The sequence below is a fragment of the Chlorocebus sabaeus genome, chromosome 8, assembly GCF_047675955.1.
Source record: "Chlorocebus sabaeus isolate Y175 chromosome 8, mChlSab1.0.hap1, whole genome shotgun sequence".
In the NCBI taxonomy this organism is placed as follows: domain Eukaryota; kingdom Metazoa; phylum Chordata; class Mammalia; order Primates; family Cercopithecidae; genus Chlorocebus; species Chlorocebus sabaeus.
The window spans coordinates 22,520,769-22,538,317 of NC_132911.1; the positions used below are offsets into that span (position 1 = coordinate 22,520,769).

At 46.3% G+C, this 17,549-nt stretch overlaps 1 protein-coding gene across 2 annotated transcripts in view; it reads right to left on the reverse strand.

Annotated features, from left to right (window-relative positions):
• TNFRSF10B (TNF receptor superfamily member 10b) overlaps positions 1-17,549 on the reverse strand; it is a 51,782-nt gene that overhangs the window by 5,987 nt on the left and 28,246 nt on the right. The window contains exons 3-8 of one of the 2 annotated variants that reach the window (XM_007961928.3): positions 5,377-5,490; positions 4,217-4,328; positions 3,134-3,207; positions 2,936-3,046; positions 2,326-2,357; positions 1,729-1,893 (exon numbers count right to left, since the gene is read on the reverse strand). In XM_007961928.3, the coding sequence (XP_007960119.3) occupies positions 1,729-1,893; positions 2,326-2,357; positions 2,936-3,046; positions 3,134-3,207; positions 4,217-4,328; positions 5,377-5,490 (608 nt within the window). Of the gene's footprint in view, positions 1-1,728; positions 1,894-2,325; positions 2,358-2,935; positions 3,208-4,216; positions 4,329-5,376; positions 5,491-17,549 lie in introns of both variants that reach the window. The other variant, XM_007961927.3, reaches the window with a different exon arrangement.

Consider the following 17,549-nt stretch of genomic DNA (forward strand, 5'->3'; position numbering starts at 1 on the left):
AGCGAGACTCTGTCTCAAAAAAAAAAACCACAAAAACAACAACAACAAAAAATGATGAGGCCAGGCATGGTGGCTCATGCTTGTAATCCCAGCATTTTGGGAGGCCAAGAAGGGTGAATTGCCTGAGCTCAGGAGTTCGAGACCAGCCTAGGCAACATGACCAAACCCTGTCTCTACAAAAAAATACAAAACTTGACTGCACACGGTGGCACATGCCTATAGTCCCAGCTACTCAGGAAGCTGAGGTGAGAGGATGACTTGAGCCCAGGAGGCAGGGGTTGCAATGAGCCAAGATCGCGCCACTGCACTCCAGCCTGGGTGACAGAGTAAGATCCTGTCTCAAAAAAAAAAAAAAAAAAAAAAAAAAAAAAAAATGTTCGAAGTGATTAATAAGCATGGAGGAAGTATTGGCATTATTCATTTATTTCCTTTTAAAATCTCTTCTCTTTATTAAAAAGAAAGTGGTATAGATGCAAGGAAGAAACAGAAACAGTCTAGGTGGAAGAGATCACTGCCCACATAAACATTTGATATTTTCAAGGACAAGATCTACTTTAAAAAAAAAAAAAGAGTGAAGAGGAAGAGAGAAAAAAATAAACATTTGACATGTAGCAAAGGAGGTGGCAAAAGGGCAAAGGCAGAGGGAAAAGGAAGAATTGGTCGCTAAGTGGGCTTAGAAGAAGGAAACAGTGACTCAGAACAATTCAGGGAGTTCCTCAGCTTATATGGAATCAAAAATTCAATTCTGTTTAGACTATATTGCGGTATGTTAAAAATCAAATCATTAGCCGGGCGCGGTGGCTCATGCCTGTAATCCCAGCACTTTGGGAGGCCGAGGTGGGTGGATCACGAGGTCAGGAGATCGAGACCATCCTGGTTAACACGGTGAAACCCCGTCTCTACTAAAAATACAAAAAATTAGCCAGGCGTGGTGGTGGGCGCCTGTAGTCCCAGCTACTCAGGAGGCTGAGGCAGGAGAATGACATGAACCCGGGAGGCGGAGCTTGCAGTGAGCCGAATCGCGCCACTGCACTGCAGCCTGGGCGACAGAGCGAGACTCCTTCTCACAAAAAAAAAAAAAAAAAAAAAAAAAAAAATCAAATCATTAAAAATAAAACACTGCAAGAAAATGGATAATCTCATCCTATGTTCGAGGGAAGGACTTTCAGTGCTTACGAGCAATGAACAATAAATGTATATACAGATTTCCCACCTACTCAGTATCATATCAAAACTGATGGATTGATATGAACTGATTGTGTGCGAGTGTCCAATACAAAAGCCTGCTGTGCATCGACTCGGAATCCTACTTTTTAGAAGCTGCCATACAAACTTTGGAATATGTTCAATGTAATAACAATTTCAGAGTACATTTAAAACTCCTGCTGTTACAAGCGAGGGCTCCTTGAGTTCTGTTAGGAGCACACGATGCAGACTGTGCAGCCTTATTCAGTCACCAATGAACCCTCTGACCCCCACTCTGTGCCTGTGGAGCTCCAGGCTCTGGGGACACAGCAAGGACAGGACAGGGAGTAAGAAGCAGATGTCCACCTGCAGACTGGCACAGTCACCACCTCAGTGCAGCCACTTTGTCCCCTGCAGTCCCCTGTCTCCTTCAGGTTCCATTTCCCCTGGGCCAGGAGAGCTAAGGCACTGCCCTCTTGCACTGTCTGTGAAATCCCAGGTAAGCAGCGGGCCGGGAAACAAAATGACCTGTCCCCCACTCACCAGCAGATGCTCTGACTCCCCTGGGGACGAAGTGTTGACGTCTGTCTGCTCTGCTGGCTCCTGGACTTCCATTTCCTGTTCAGGGACCTGGCTGGGCTGCAAGATACTCACGATCTCATTGAGGGCATTGTCCTCAGCCCCAGGCCGTTGTGGGGAATGTGAGCTCTGGAAAAAACATTGGGAAGGCAAAGAGTCGACTCAGGAGTCCACACCTAGGGCTCGCTGCAGGGTCCCCAGTATGCAGCTGGACCTGCCATCCCCACCCCCTCTCAGTGAGGTCACCGCAGGCAGCCCAGTCTCCGCACATCCAGGACCTGCTGCTGGGGCCAGGGCCCCAGTGCTGTGCTCTGGCAGACACCCCATCCCCAGGGTGCAGGCTGTGGGGTAAGGGTGCCACCTGGGCTACAGCAGGGCTCACCAGCATATGCAGTGCTCAAAACAGCCATGTGTCCCCCACAGTCAGCCCAGAGCCCCTGGGCCACTTCAGAGAGTCAGGGCAGCCATGAGGACAATGGGGACCCACCCACCCAGGTTCTGCTGTCCCAGGAAGCAGTTCCTGAGCCCCTGAGCCCCCAGTCCCTGGAGAAACCAACTCACACTGTCCACACGCTCAGGGTCCCCGCCACCACCTAAAAGAGAAGGAGTCTCCTTAGCAGGAGGGGAGGGGCCCACACAGCACCTCCCTCCCAGAGGACAGTGGGGCACACGGGTGGGCTGGGGGCAGGGACACTGGACAAGGAGCCCCGGGCCTGGGGACAGGAATGGGGTCTTACAGCTCAGAGACACCCTGAGGAAGGGGGATGAGAAGGGGAACTAGAGTAAAACCAACATGTGGAAAATCTCTGTGTTCTGCTCTGACCAAGGCTGAATAAATCCCACGACCACTTCTCATCCTGACCCTTGTCACCCAGTTGAGGAGCCGACTGCCCCCTGCCTGGCTGGGCCTGAAGGTGGGAGGAACTGGCCCTGCCCTCCTAGACTTGGCTGGGAGGTGAGGGGACCCCCAGCTCCGGGAGAGGGACTGATGAGACCAGGGTTCTGGGGGGTGCCTGGGATGTGGGGATGGGGGTGACCACAAGGAGGAGGATACAGCCAGGCTGGAGACACTAAGACTTGGGGGAGGGGCAGCCGTTTCTGTCTGTGGGAATAGAGTGGGAGGGGGCAGGGCAGAGAGTGCCCAGTGCCTCCGCCCTCAGCCAGCACCTACCTGAGCAGACGCCCTTCAGGTAAGGAAGCACTTTCTTCCACAGTGAAGTCTTCCAAACAATCACAGCCACAACCACAACTACGACTGAAACTGTGACCCCTATGATGATGCCTGAGAGGGAACAGGGAGAAGCAGGAGTCCCAGGGCTGGTGGTCACTGTCTTCTCCACAGCTGGGGCTTCCCCAGTGTGCTTTGTACCTGATTCTTTGTGGACACACTCGATGTCACTCCAGGGCGTACAATCCTTGACCTTGACCATCCCTCTGGGGCACCTGGATACACACAGGGAGGGAGAGGGGGGACTCTTGATGGAAAGCTGGCCAGGTGGGATGAAAGAGGAGCCACCCTCCCTCCCCAGTGTCCCTGAGAAGGTGTCAGGGAAAGGGCAGGTTCCTCGTGTCTGCAGGGGGTCCCCCTATGCTCCCTTCTTGAGGCTGGGGAAGGGTCTGAGCATGCGCACTTCAGGCCCCTCGGCCTCCCTGCTCTAGGGTCAGAGCTGCAGCTCCAGGAGCCTTCTGTGCTGGGCACACACGGAGCTTCCCTGGGCTGCAGGGGAGGCTGCATTAGGAGGAGCCACATGTCAGGGGAAGGTCACAAGCCCCTGTGGCCACAAGCTGAGTCCGGTCTTCCAGTCAACCACAAAAGTGAGCTCTTGTCCCCACCTGTCTGCCCATTCCTCCCAATCACAGCAAATACTACGGGGGCCAGAGAAGAGCAAATTACCCTTGGCCCCTAAAACCCAAATAGAGAAAAGACAGGTCTTATTGAGGGATCAGGGGCCAGGGGCGAGGCCAGCTGGGTGGGCTCAGGTCCTCATAGGAACTTGAAGGAGCTCCACCCACGGCCTTATTATGCCTCTTGTGGGCTGTGGACACTTTTGTCTTTATGGACCCCTGCCTGCATAAAAAATATTAAAAATTACATTTTATTGCTGAATTGGTATAAAGATGAATATATCCCTGGCTGCATTCTACTCATTCTTCTCATTTCAAAAGAAATTAAAGCATTTCATGGGCCCCTAAAAGTATGATGGGCCCTACGTCATGGCCTTCTGTGGTCAGTGAACAAGTCAGCCTGGCCAAGGGGACTCGTGCTGGGGAGGGGTGGGAAGGGGCTGCTACAGGGGGCAGGGGTGGGGACAGGCAGAGGGATCAGGAGGGGCAGCCGCAGGCTCAAGGATGCCCCATGGGGGTGCTCTCAGAGGACAGACAGAGGTACAAGGAGGCTTGGGTCTTCTCAGGGTTCTGTGGAGCTGCTGGGAGCCCCCGGCTGCTGTCTCACCCTGTGCGGCACTTCCGGCAAATCTCGGGGGAATCTTCTTCCCGGAAGGTGCCTTCTTTGCACTGACACACCGTGTTTCTGGTCGTGGTGCAGGAATTCACCTCCACTTCACCTGACGACAGAGCACAAGGTTTTGGGATGAATTTTCCTGATGTGTCCCTTGACCCTTCCTCCCCACCCCAAGACCCTCCTACTCAGCTTAATTCAGTTCGCCAAGGAGTTCTGAGGGCCAGTTTCTGCACCAGCACACTGGTGGCTCATACAGGACGCCCACCCTTCAGCTGTTGCCAACACTCAGAGTCATACAAAAGGACCACAATTCATTATTTATTACATTAGATTAGGGGAAAGCATTGTTTAGGGAACAAGCATTGTTTAGATCACATGGTCACTAGCAAGGGAAGTGCGAGGCATCACCTGAGAGACCGCAAGGAGAGGAGCCCTTGGGTGATTTCCCCAAGGCCCGGCCTGCTGGGGAGGAGGGAGAGGCCTGAGAACTGGAAGGATGAGTGAGGCCGAGCACCTGCCAAGAGCACAGAGCCCGGGGGAGAGAGCCTGGTCCTGAAGCAGACCCGTGCCACCGCTGAGACCCAGCTCTGTGCACTCAGCCAGGCTCATAGCCCCACCCCTTTGCAGCTGACAGTCTAAAAGATTTCCTTACCATGTAGCATACATTGTACAAATAATTTCTGTATTATTATTATTATTATTATTATTATTATTATTATTATTGAGACAGGGTTTTGCTCTGTTGCCTGGGCTGGAGTGCAGTGACACAATCTCGGCTCCCTGCAACCTCCACCTCCTGGGCTCAAGAGAGCCTCCTGCCTCAGCTTCCTAAGCAGCTGGGAATACAGGCACACACCACCCTGCCTGGCTAATGTTTATATTTTTGTAGAGACGGGCTTTCTCATGTTGCCCAGGATGGTTTCAAACTCCTGGGCTCAAGCGATGCCTCCCAAAGTGTTGAGATTACAGGCATGAGCCGCTGTGCCTGGCCTGTTTTATTTACTAAAAAACTCAAAGACAAAATCACGGAACAAAGTATGACGAAGACCAAGGTGGACCAGTATCTAGGTCTCCTGATCCCATTTTAGCTACAACTTTTATGTCAGCACCCTGCGTTCCACCTTTAGGCATGGGGTCCTTATGTTCTGTACCTGAGTCACACTTGGTGCAGCGCAAGCAGAAAAGGAAGTCATTCCAGTGAGTGCTGTAGTCCTGTCCATATTTGCAGGAGATACAATCTCTACTGTCTTCGGAGATATGGTGTCCTGGGAGGGGAGAGAAAAGCTGGTGAATGAAATGTCACAGGATTCCCAGAAGCTGGCAGTGGTGGCTGGGGAACTGCTTTTTCAGGGATGTGTGGAACCTAAACAGGGAAATCTCTAGCTTGGTCAGTTTGTCAATTCTGCATTTACACACCTTAAACCAGCACTGCCAAAAGAAATATAAGCCACATATTTATTTATTTTATTTTATTTTATGTTTTACTTTTGAGACGTAGTCTCATTCTGTCGCCCAGGCTGGAGTGCAGTGGCACGATCTTAGCTCACTGCAACCTCCGCCTCCAGGGTTCAAGCGATTCTCCTGCCTCAGCCTCCTGAGTAGCTGGGACTACAGGCACGCACCACTACACCTGGCTAATTTTTGAATTTTTTTAGTAGAGACAGGGTTTCACCATATTGGCCAGGCTAGTCTCGATCTCCTGACCTTGTGATCCACCTGCCTCGGCCTCCCAAAGTACTGGGATTACAGGCGTGAGCCACTGCGCCCAGCCTATTTATTTATTTATTTAGACAGGGTCTTGCTCTATAGCCTAAGCTGGAGTGCAGTGGTGTGATCTCAGCTCAATGCACCCTCGACCTCCCACATCCCCCCTCTCGCCCACCCACAAATAGCTGCAACTACAGGTGCACACCACCACACCGGGTTAATTTTTTGTGTACTTTTTTTTTTGTAGAGACGAGATTTCACCATGTTGCCTAGGCTGGTCTCAAACTCCTGGGTTCAAGCGATTCACTCTCCTTGGACTCCCAAGGTGCTGAGAATACAGGTAAGCCATGTGCCCAGCCCACATATGAAATTTAAATTCACACTCAGCACATTAAAAAAAGTGAGAAGGGGTAAAATTAATTTTAATAATGCATTTTAATTTAATGTACCCCAGATAATATCACTTAAATATGTAATCCACGTAAAACGTTGAGATATTTTACAGCATTTTTTTCATAGTATGTCTTCAAATCCTGCGTATATTTCAACTCATGGCACATCTCAATTTGCAGTAGCATATTTATTTCTTTTTTATTTTTGAGATGGAGTCTTACTCTGTTGTCCAGGCTAGAGTACAGTGATCTTGGCTCACTGCAACCTCCGCCTCCTGGGTTCAAGCGATTCTCCTGCCTCAGCCTCCCGAGTAACTGGGATTACAGGCACCCACCACTGCACCCGGCTAATTTTTGTATTTTTAGTAGAAATGGGGTTTCACCATCTTGGCCAGGCTGGTCTTGAACTCCTGACCTCGTGATCCACCCGCCTTGCATATTTCAAGTGATTGGCAATCACATGGGCCTAGGGACTACTATATTAGACAGTGCCATTTAGACCTTTAAAATGCACAGAATAATGTCCTAATACCTGTTCTGAATGAGCTGCTAGCCAGTGGAAGATACACCAGGAGCAGAAGTCATAGAACAATGGGAAAAGCCTTCAAAATTAAAGCTCACACCATCAGCCATGGGAAGAAAATGGGAAGGAATCTCTATAGAGTCAAAGAATGATCCAAAGAAAGAGGGACTAAAGCTGCCCTGGAATGAAGATGTGTTTCAAAATTGGAAAGTGTGAGTCCCGCCAACTCTGCTTTTCTTTTACCAGATTGTTTTTGGTCAGTAAGTCCTTTTTAATTCCATACAACTTTGAATATAAGTTCTTCCATTTTTAAAATAACACCGCTGAGATTTTGATAGGGATTACATTGAATCTGTATATTGCTTTGGGTAATTTAACACCATTTTGATCTATGAACATGGAGTATCTTCCTGTTTATTTTGGTTTTCTTTAATTTCTTACAGCAATGTTTGATAGTTTTCAGTGTAAAAGTTTCGCAGTAGCAAAGAACAATCCAAAAAGGAAATTAAGAAAACACTTTCATTGACAATGACATAAAAACAAATAAAACATTTAGGAATAATATTTAACAAGGAGGTACAAGACTTTTGAAAAACATTTGTCTACATATCCAAGAAGCTCAATGATCTCCAAGCAGGATAAGTTAAAAGAGAACTACACTGAGACACATTATAGTCAAATGGACAAAAGCCCAACACAAACAGAAAATCCTGAAAGCAGCAAGTGGCCCACTCAGTATGTATAAGGGAACCCCAAAAGGTTATTAGCTAACTTCTCACCAGGAACCATAGAGGCCAGAAGGGAGTGGGTAACATATTTAAAGTGCCAAAAACCAAAAACACACACAAAATCCTGCAACCAAGAATTTGATATCCAGCAATACTATCATTCAAGAATGAAGAAGAAATTAAGACATTCTTAGATAAGTGAAAGGTAATGGAGCACATTACTAGTAGATCTGCCCTGTGAAATGCTAAAAGGAGTCCTTTAGGAGGTAATGTAATGACATTAGGTAATAGCTCAAAGGCATATGAAGAGATAAAGAATACTGGAAAAGGTAATGATATAGGTAAATATAAATGTTGGTACACAGCTACTCAGGCTGCTATAATAAAATACCATAGACCAAGTGGCTTAAACAATAGATATTTACTTCTTATAGTTCTAGAGATGGCCACCATCTTGCTGTGCATTCACATAACCTCTTCCTTGTGCACACGAGAAGAGAGAGAGAAAGCGCAAGTTGTCTGGTGTCTTAAAAAGGCACTAATCCCATTATGAGGGCCCCACCCTCACGACCTCATCTAAACCCATTTACTTCCCAAAGGCACCATCTCCAAATACCATCACATTGGATAGTAAGGCTTCAACATATGATTTCGGGAGACACAATTCAGTCTATAGCACAGTATTGTGGTACATTCGGCTTGTAAATCCTCTTGTTTACTCATATGATTTAAAGAGCAAATGCAGAAAACAATAATTACAAATTGATGTTAATAGGCACACAATGTACAAGGATGTGATCTATGAAAACAACAAGATGGAGGAGGAAAGATGGAGAAGTACAGGAGCGCAGTGTTTGCATACCATTGAAATTATGTTGGCATTATTAAAACTAAGCTCAAGTCCATCTCAGAAAGGGGCCAGTGGGTACCCAAACCCATCCTGTCTGATTTCCCCATTTTAGTATGCATAATTGGAATAGACATACTCAGCAGCTGGCACAATCCCCACCTTCATTCCCTGACATGTGAAGTGAAGACTAAAGACCAGGTGGAAGCCACCAGATTTGCATTTACTTAAAAAACAAACAAACAAACAAAAAAACCAGTAAATCAAAAGCAATATCAGATGGGCATGGTGACTCATGTCTGTAATTCCAGCACACTGGGAGGTCAAGGCAAGAGGATTGCTTGAGGCCAGGGGTTTAAGACCAGCCTGGGCAACATAGTGAGACTCCATCTGTACATACACATACAAAATTATCCAGGTATGATGGTACATGCCTGTAGTCTTAGCTGCTCAAGAAGCTGAGGCAGGATGATTGCCTGAGCCCAGGAGTTCAAGCTGCAGTGGGTGCTGATTATACTACTGTACTCCAGCCTGTGTGACAGAGTGATACCCCACCGGTAAAGCACAAAAAAACAAAAGCAATGCCGCATTCCTGGAGGGATTGCAGAGATCATTACCACCATCCAGGATGCATCTGTGGCGATTCCCACCACATGCCCACTGAACTTGCCTATTTGGCTTGTGCCAAAGACAGTTGGATCTTGGTGAATGACAGTGGATTATCATAAGCTTAACCAGGTCATGATTCCAGCTGTAACTGCTGTACCAGATATGGTTTCATTGTTTGAGCAAATCACCACATCCCTGTCACCCTGGTACCTGGTATGCAGGTATTGAACTGGCAAATGCTTTGTTGTTTATACCTGTCAATAAGGACTCCCAGAGAAGCAGTTTGCTTTCAGTTGGCAAGGCCAGCAATATACCTTCACTATCCTATCTCTGGGATGCATCAACTTGCAGCCCTATGTCATAATTTAGTTTGCAGTGCTTTTTTCTGTTTTCTTTTTTTTTTTTTTTGACAGAGTCTTGCTCTGTCGCTCAGACTAGAGTATGGTGGCATGATCTCAGCTCACTGCAACTTCTACCTCCTGGGTTCAAGCGATTCTCATGCCTTAGCCTCCCAAGTAGCTGGGATTACCCATGTGCCCCACCGCATCCAGCTAATTTTTGTATTTTTAGTAGAGATGAGGTTTCACCATGTTGGCCAGGCTGGTCTAGAACTCCTGGCCTCAAGTGACCCATCCACCTTGGCCTCCCAAAGTGCTGGGATTACAGGCATGAGCCACCACATCTGGCCTGCAGGGTGATTGATGGCCTTTCCCTTCCACAAGACATCACACAAGATGATCCATTACATTGATGACATTATACTGATTGAACCTCATGAGCAAGAAGTAGCAACTACTCTTGACTTACTGGTAACACATTTGCATGTCAGAGAATGGGAAATAAATCTGACAAAATTTTAAGGGCCTTCTACCTCAGTAGAAGGACAACAACTAGGAAGCAAATTCCTAGTTGTTGAATGGTGTGGGGCATAAAATATTCCTTCTCAGCCAGACGCAGTGGCTCACGCCTGTAATCCCAACACTTTGAGAGGCTGAGGCAGGCAGATCACGAGGTCAGGAGATCGAGACCATCCTGGCAAACACGATGAAACCCCATCTCTACTAAAAATCCAAAAAATTAGCCAGGCAAGGTGGCGGGCGCCTGTAATCCCAGCTACTAGGGAGGCTGAGGGAGGAGAATAGCATGAACCCGGGAGGCAGAGCTTGCAGTAAGCCAAGATCACACCACTGCACTCCAGCCTGGGCAACAGAGCAAGACTCCACCTCAAAAAAAAAAAAAAAAAACATATTCCTTCTCTTCTAAGATAGTCTAAGATAAAAGATAAATTGTTGTATCTGCCACCCCCCACCCCCAACAACCAAGAAAATGACACAATGCCTAGTGTGCTTATTTTGATTTTGGTGGTAACATAATTCTCATTTGGGTGTATTGCTTTGGCCTATTTATCAAGTGACCTGAAAATGTGCTAGTTTTGAGTGGTGCTCAGAACAAGAGAAGGCTCTGCCACAGGTCCAGGCTGCCGTAGACATTTTTCTGTCACTTGGGCCATACGACCCAGCAGACCCAATGGTGCTTGAAGTATTGGTGGCAGACAGCAATACTGTTTTGAACCTTTGGTAGCCCACTCTAGGTCAACCACAGCACAGGCCCTTAGGTTTTGGAGCAAAGACTTGCCATCCTCTGCAGATAACTACTCTCCTTTTGAGAAACAGCTCTTGGCTTGTTTCTGGGCCTTAGGGCAGACTGAATGTTAACCATAGACCACCAAATTACTCTATGACCTGACTGTTCATCGTGAACTGAGTGTTATTTTGCCCACCAAGCCATAAGTTTGGGCACATACAGTCTGAAATTTCCATTTCCATTTTCAAATATCATTAGTATATATACAAAATTGGGCTTAAGCAGGCCCTGAAGGCACAAGAAAGTTACATGAAGAAGTGGCCCAAGTACCCGTGATCTCCACTCCTGTGATATTACTTTCTTTTGCCCGACCTGCACTTATGGCCTCAAGAGAAATTCACTATGGTCAGTTACCAGAAGAAGGTTTACAGATGGTTCTGCACCACATACAGGTAATACTTAGAAGCAGACATTTGTAGCATCACATCCACTGTTTGGAACATCCCTGAAGGATAGTGGTGAAAAGAAATCCTCTAGATGGGGTGCAGTGGCTCACGCCTGTAATCCCAGCACTTTGGGAGGCCAAGGTGGGCGGATGACCTGAGGTCAGGAGTTCGAGACCAGCCTGGCCAGCATGGTAAAACTCCGTCTCTACTAAAAATACAAAATTAGCCAAGCATGGTGGCACATGCCTGTAATCCCAGCTACTTGGTGAGGCAGGGGAATCGCTTGAACCCGGTAGGCAGAGGTTGCAGTGAGCCAAGACCATGCCATTGCACTCTAGCCTGGGCAACAAGAGCGAAACTACATCTGAAAAAAAAAAAAAAAAAAAAGAAAAGGAGATCACTCCACTGGGCAGAACTCTGAGCAGTGCACCTGGTTGTTCATTTTGCTTAGAGGGAAGAATGGCTAGACATGCAGTTATATACTGATTCATGAGCTCTGGTCAATGATTTGGCTGGACAGTCAGAGACTCAGAAGGAAAACTGATAACAAGGAAGTCTGGGGAAGAAGTGTGTGGATAGACCTCTCTGAATGGATAAGAAATTTGAAGATATTTGTGCCCCATGTGACACAAATATCTTCACAAAAAGTGATCTTAGCAGGGAAGGATTTTAATAATCAGGTGGATAGGATGACCTGTTCCGTGGATACCAGTCAGCTTCTTTCCCAGCCACCCCTGTCATCACTCAATGAACTCATGAACAAAGTGTGCGTGGTGGCAGGGATGGAGATTATGTATGGGCTTAACAATACAGAATTCCCTCACCAAGGCCAACCTGGCTGCAGCTGCTACTGAGCGCCCAATCTACAGGCAGGAGAGGCCAACACTGAGTCTCTGAGATAGCACCATTCAGAGGGTCAATCTGCCAGTTATCTGGTGGCAGGTTGATTATTACACTGAACCATTTCTATCATGGAGGGGGCAGCATTTTTACTGGAAGAGAAGCTTATTTTGCACATAGACTTGCCTTCCCTGCACGCAATGCTTCTGTCAAAACTATCCTCTCTGGACTCACAGAATGCCTTATCCACAGTCATGGTATTCACACAGCATTGCTTCTGATTGAGAGACTCACTTGATGGCACATGCATTGCCCACTGTAACGGGCCTGTGCTCATGGAATTACTGGTCTTACCATGTTCCCCACCATCTCAAAGCTGCTGGCTTGATAAGATGGTGGGATACGGCCTTTTGAAGACTCACTTATAATGTCAGCTGGATAGCAGTACCTTGAAGGGCTGCAACAAGGTTCTCCAGGAGGCTGTCTATGCTCTGAATTATCCTCCAATACAGGGGGTTGGTTCTTCCATTGCTAGGATTCATGTGTCCAGGAATCTAGGGGAGGAAGTAGGAGTGGCCCCACTACACATTACCTTTCGTGGCCCGTTAGCAAATTTTTTGCTGCCTGGTTCCTCGACTTTATGCTTTGCTAGAGCTCTGAGTTTCAGAGGGAGGAATGATTCCATGAGGAGACACAACAATGCTTCCATGTAACTTGAAGTTAAGACTGCTACTTGGCCACTTTGGGTTCCTCATGCCTCTGAATCAACAGGCAAAAACCAGTTACACAAACCCTCCTCGCTGGATTGACTGACTCTGACCACAAAGGGGAAATCAAAGGGGAAATTTGATTGTTATTCCACAATGGACGTAAGGAAGAGGATGTTTAGAATACAGGAGACTCCTTAGGGCATCTCTTAGTATTAGCATGCCCTGTGATTAAAGTCAATGGAAAACTATCACAACCCAATTAAGGCAGGACCACTAATAGCTCGGAGGCTTCAGGAATGAAGGCTGGTTCACTCTACCAGGCATAGAGCCATGACCAGCTGAGGTGCTTATTGAGGGCACAGGGAATACAGAATGCACAGCAAAAGAAGCTTCTTATAAATACCAGCTACAACGACATGACCAGCTATGGAAACAAGGACTGTAATTGTTATAAGTATTTCTTCCTTATTGTGTTATATGTGTGTGCTTATGTGTAAATATATGTTAAGCAAATATCTGTGTTTTCTTCCTTCTCTTATCCCCTTGTTACGTGACATAAGATATTTTGAATTTATATCATAGTATTTAAGTATTGTTCACTTTGTAGTATTTATGTTTCAGGGTGTCAAGGAGAGGAGTAAACACCACTCAAGGACTTTGCATCCTCTTCTGGAGAAAGGGTTAGTGCATTTTCAGTTGTATACAGGATAGCTGTATTATGTTAGGTGGAAATACAATCTTATTATTTCCGTTACTTGGAAATTAAGTATGGTTTAAAAGAATTTCAAATCTTTAAAAATTCTCTATTAGTCAGGGCTCTCTAGAGCAGGGGTCTCCAACGTTTTTGCCACCAGGGACTGGTTTCCTGAAAGACAATTTTTCCACGGACTGGAGTTGGGGGAATGGGGATGGTTTCAGGATGATTCAAGCATGTTACATTATTGTGCAGTTTATTTCTATTACTATTATGTTGTAACATATAATGAAATAATTATACAACTCGCCATAATGTAGAATCAGTGGGAGCCCTGAGTTTGTTTTCCTGGAACTAGATGGTCCCATCTGGGGGTGATGGGAGACAGTGACAGATCATCAGGCATTAGATTCTCATAAGGAGTGCGCAACCTAGATCTTTCGAATGCGGAGTTCACAATAGGGTTCGCGCTCCTATGACATCTAATGCTGCCGCTGATTTGACAGCATGCAGCGCTCGGGCGGTAATGCTCACTCGTCTACAGTTCACCTCCTGCTGTGTGGCCTGGTTCCTAACAGGCCACGGACCAGTACTGGTCCATGGCCTGGGGGTCAGGGGTCCCTGCTCTAGAGAGAGAGAGATTTATCCTAAGGAATTGGTTCACATAACTGTGGAGGCTGGCAAATTCAAAAGGTACAGGACAGGCCAGCAGAGAAGAGTCACGGCCCAGGTCTGAAGGCTGCCTGCTGGCAGAACACCCTCTTTCTTGGTGGAGGGCAGTCTTTTTTCTAATGAGGCTTTCAACTGATTAGATGGGACCTGCCAACATTATGGGGGTAATGTGCTTGACTCAAAGTCTACTGATTTAAACATTAATCCCATCTAAAAACAACAACAACAACAAAAAACACCTTCACAGAAACATCTAGGATAATATTTGGCCAAGTATCTGGGTAACCAAGTTGACATGTAAAATCAGCCATCACAAGTCAGCCTTGCTCCATACATATGCATGTCCTTAAGATCGACGTCAGTGGTCACACAGTGTGCAAGGATGTGATCTATGACAGCAACAACAGAAAGCCGGAGAGATGGAGCTGTGCAGGAGCACAGTATTCGCATTGCAATGAAATTATGCCGGGATTATAAAACTACCTTTTTAGATACTTAAGAAGGTAATTGTAATCTTCAAGAAACCAGTAAGAAAATAAATTTTTGGCTGGGTGCATGGTTCACGCCTGTAATCCCAACACTTTGGGAGGCCAAGGCAGGTGGATCACTTGAGGTCAGGAGTTTGAGACAGCCTGGCCAACATGGTGAAACCCCGCCTCTACTAAAAATACAAAAATTATCCAGGCGTGGTGTCTATTCCTTGTCCTCAGGAGGCTGAGGCAGGAAAAACGCTTAAACTCAGCAGCCACAGGCTACAGTGAGCCGAGATCGCGACACTGCACTCCAGCCTGAGTGACAGAGCAGACCCTCTCTCTCTATATATATGTTTAAGATAAATATATACATACATATCTTTAAGATATATATATTAAAATAAGTATATATTTAAATGTATATTTATTAAAGATATACATATACAAAATATATGTTTAAGAAAAAAAGAAAACACATTTTAAAATATGCAGAAAAGAAAAGAAGTAAGTCAAAATGGTGCATGCCAAGAAATAAACTGAAGTTTTTTTAAAAGGTGGTAAGGGAGGAACAAAATATATTATATTTAAGACATAAAGAAAACAAATAGCTGAAGAGCAGAAACAAATCCTTTCTTGTCAATAACTATGTTAACTGAAAACAGTTTAAACTCTGCAATTAAAAGGCAGAGATTGGCAGAGTGAGTAAAACAAAAGCAAAAAATAGACCATAATCATCTATATGCTATCCACAAGATTCCTGAATTATTTTTATTAATATTGAAAGACATTCTAAAAAACCCAAATTACACAAACCTTACTTAATAATGTACCATAATGTACATTATTATCATACATAATGTAAGTATCATACATAATGATAGTGATTCATGTCACTGATAAAAATGTGATTATTTAATAATAGTGTTGGGGCAACTAAAAAGGTGGCTGGAAAATAATAAAGTGTCTTCCTTACTTGCCTCTTACAACAAAATAAAGTCCAAGTAGCTCAATGACTTAATTATAAAATAGAAAACCACAAAATGACTGCAAATATATATGGGAATTTTTTTTTTTTTTTTTTTTTTTTGAGACAGGATCTTACTCTGTCACGCAAGCTGAAGTACAATGGTGCGATCTCAGCTCACTGCAACCTCTGCTACCCTGGTTCAAGCAATTCTCCTGCCTCAGTCTACCAAGCAGCTGGGACTACAGGCACGCCACTACACCCAGTTATTGTTTGTATTTTTAGTAGAAACAGGGTTTCGCCTTGTTGGTCAGGCTGGTGTCGAACTCCTGGCCTCAAGTGTTCTTGAACTCCTTGCCCACCTTGGTCTCTCAAAGTGCTGGGATTATAGGTGTAAGTCACCGCGCCTGGCATTATATGGGAATTTTTGTTAGAAGTTTGGACCCAGCGCAGTGACTCACGCCTGTAATCCCAACACTTTGGAAGGCCGAGGTGAGAGGATCGCTTGAGCCCAAGCGGTTAAGGCTACAGTGGACTATGATCCTGCCACCGCACTCCAGCCTGGTCAACAGAGTGAAATCCTATCTCAATCAATCAATCAATCAATCAATCAATCAATGCATAATTTCCCTAATCTGTAAGAATTCATGTGACTCAATGATTAAAACAAACAAACAAAAAAACCTAACCTCTTATAAGGAGTGAAGAAAACCTAGCAGAACCCGTGTACAAATGGTGTCTGTGTCATGAGCAGATTCTTGACCTCATTCACAGGAAGAGAAATGCACATTTCGAGGAGTTTCCACATCTCAGTCCTCGATGCTTGCTATGGCCTGCTCCCTGTGGTTGGAAGGGCCATCTCCCCTCCAGGATGGAAGTTCTCCAACTGCTCCTGCTCAGCCCATTGCAGTCCTGTCTCCCTGGTCTATCGTCTCCAACTGCAAATCCTAATGGGCTCAGTTGTGCCCCTCCTTCTCAGTATTTACAGCTTCTGCCAGGTGGACACCCTCAAGACAGAGGCTTCAAGCATCACCTATGTGCTACGGTCCCCAAATGTGCACTGCTAACCCTGCCACACACTGTCCCCTCAGAGGCCAAGTTACCCTGAGCGGTTGAGTTTGGTGCCTTGATTGTCCTCATTCCCCACATGTCATCCATCCACACCCCAAATACTTCTTGAATTCTTCCCATTCCTGTCCTGCTCCCTGGTCTTGACTCTGGACCACAGCAATAGGAGCATTTACAGATGAGTTTGTGTCTGCTTCACACTGGGTTCTTCCTTCTCCATGCTCTGCTCCTGACAAGCCCACGCGTGCAATGTGAGAGTTTGCCCTCAGGCAAGCCTTTCCTGTGGCCCTTAGTCATGGAAAAGAAATGCAAATTTGTAAATGGATTTTACAAGCCACTGCTTGCCACACTTGCCAGCCCTGGAAACCTTCATGCAGCAATCAATTCTTACCTCATACATGCGGGGGAAAGAGGGAAAGAAGTGCGAGGCGAACACAGCAGTCAAGCACATTTCGGGCCAGGTTCCTGCTGCATCTCTCAGGGCTCAAATGACCTTACAGGGCACCACATAACATCCCAGGGGAGCACCTCACACTCAAGGCCCTCCACCTGCTTCCTGTCTTGCTCCACTTCAATCCAGGAGTGGGCACTCAGGATGCACATCCAATGCTGGTGGCCCTCAGCTGAAAACTTCACAGGGACATCCATCACTCATGAAATAAAATCCAGCTTCCTCTGTGTAGGATTTGAACCCACCTGTCTCTCTAACTTCGTAACCCTCCACTCCCCACAGTAGTCCCCTGCCGTTGCTCCATCTTCCCCAACCCCTGACCCCCGGCAATTGTTCCAGTGGAACCCTCCTAGGAACACTCTTCCTGGTTCTCTGCACCTCTGGCCCTGCCCACCTCTGGATGTCAACCCAAAGTCACCATTGCCTAGAGGTCTCACCAGCCCCATCTCTGTTCCACTCAATTCTCCCTCAAGGTGCCTATCAGTCTCTTTGGCGGTCTCATTCATTTGTGTGTCTTGATACCATCCTAGCAGGAAGGCTCCAGAAGGACAGAGCCTTGAGCTGGAGGCACCCAATGCCTCTTTGTGGCATAAAGAACCAGGAAGTGCAAAGGAAA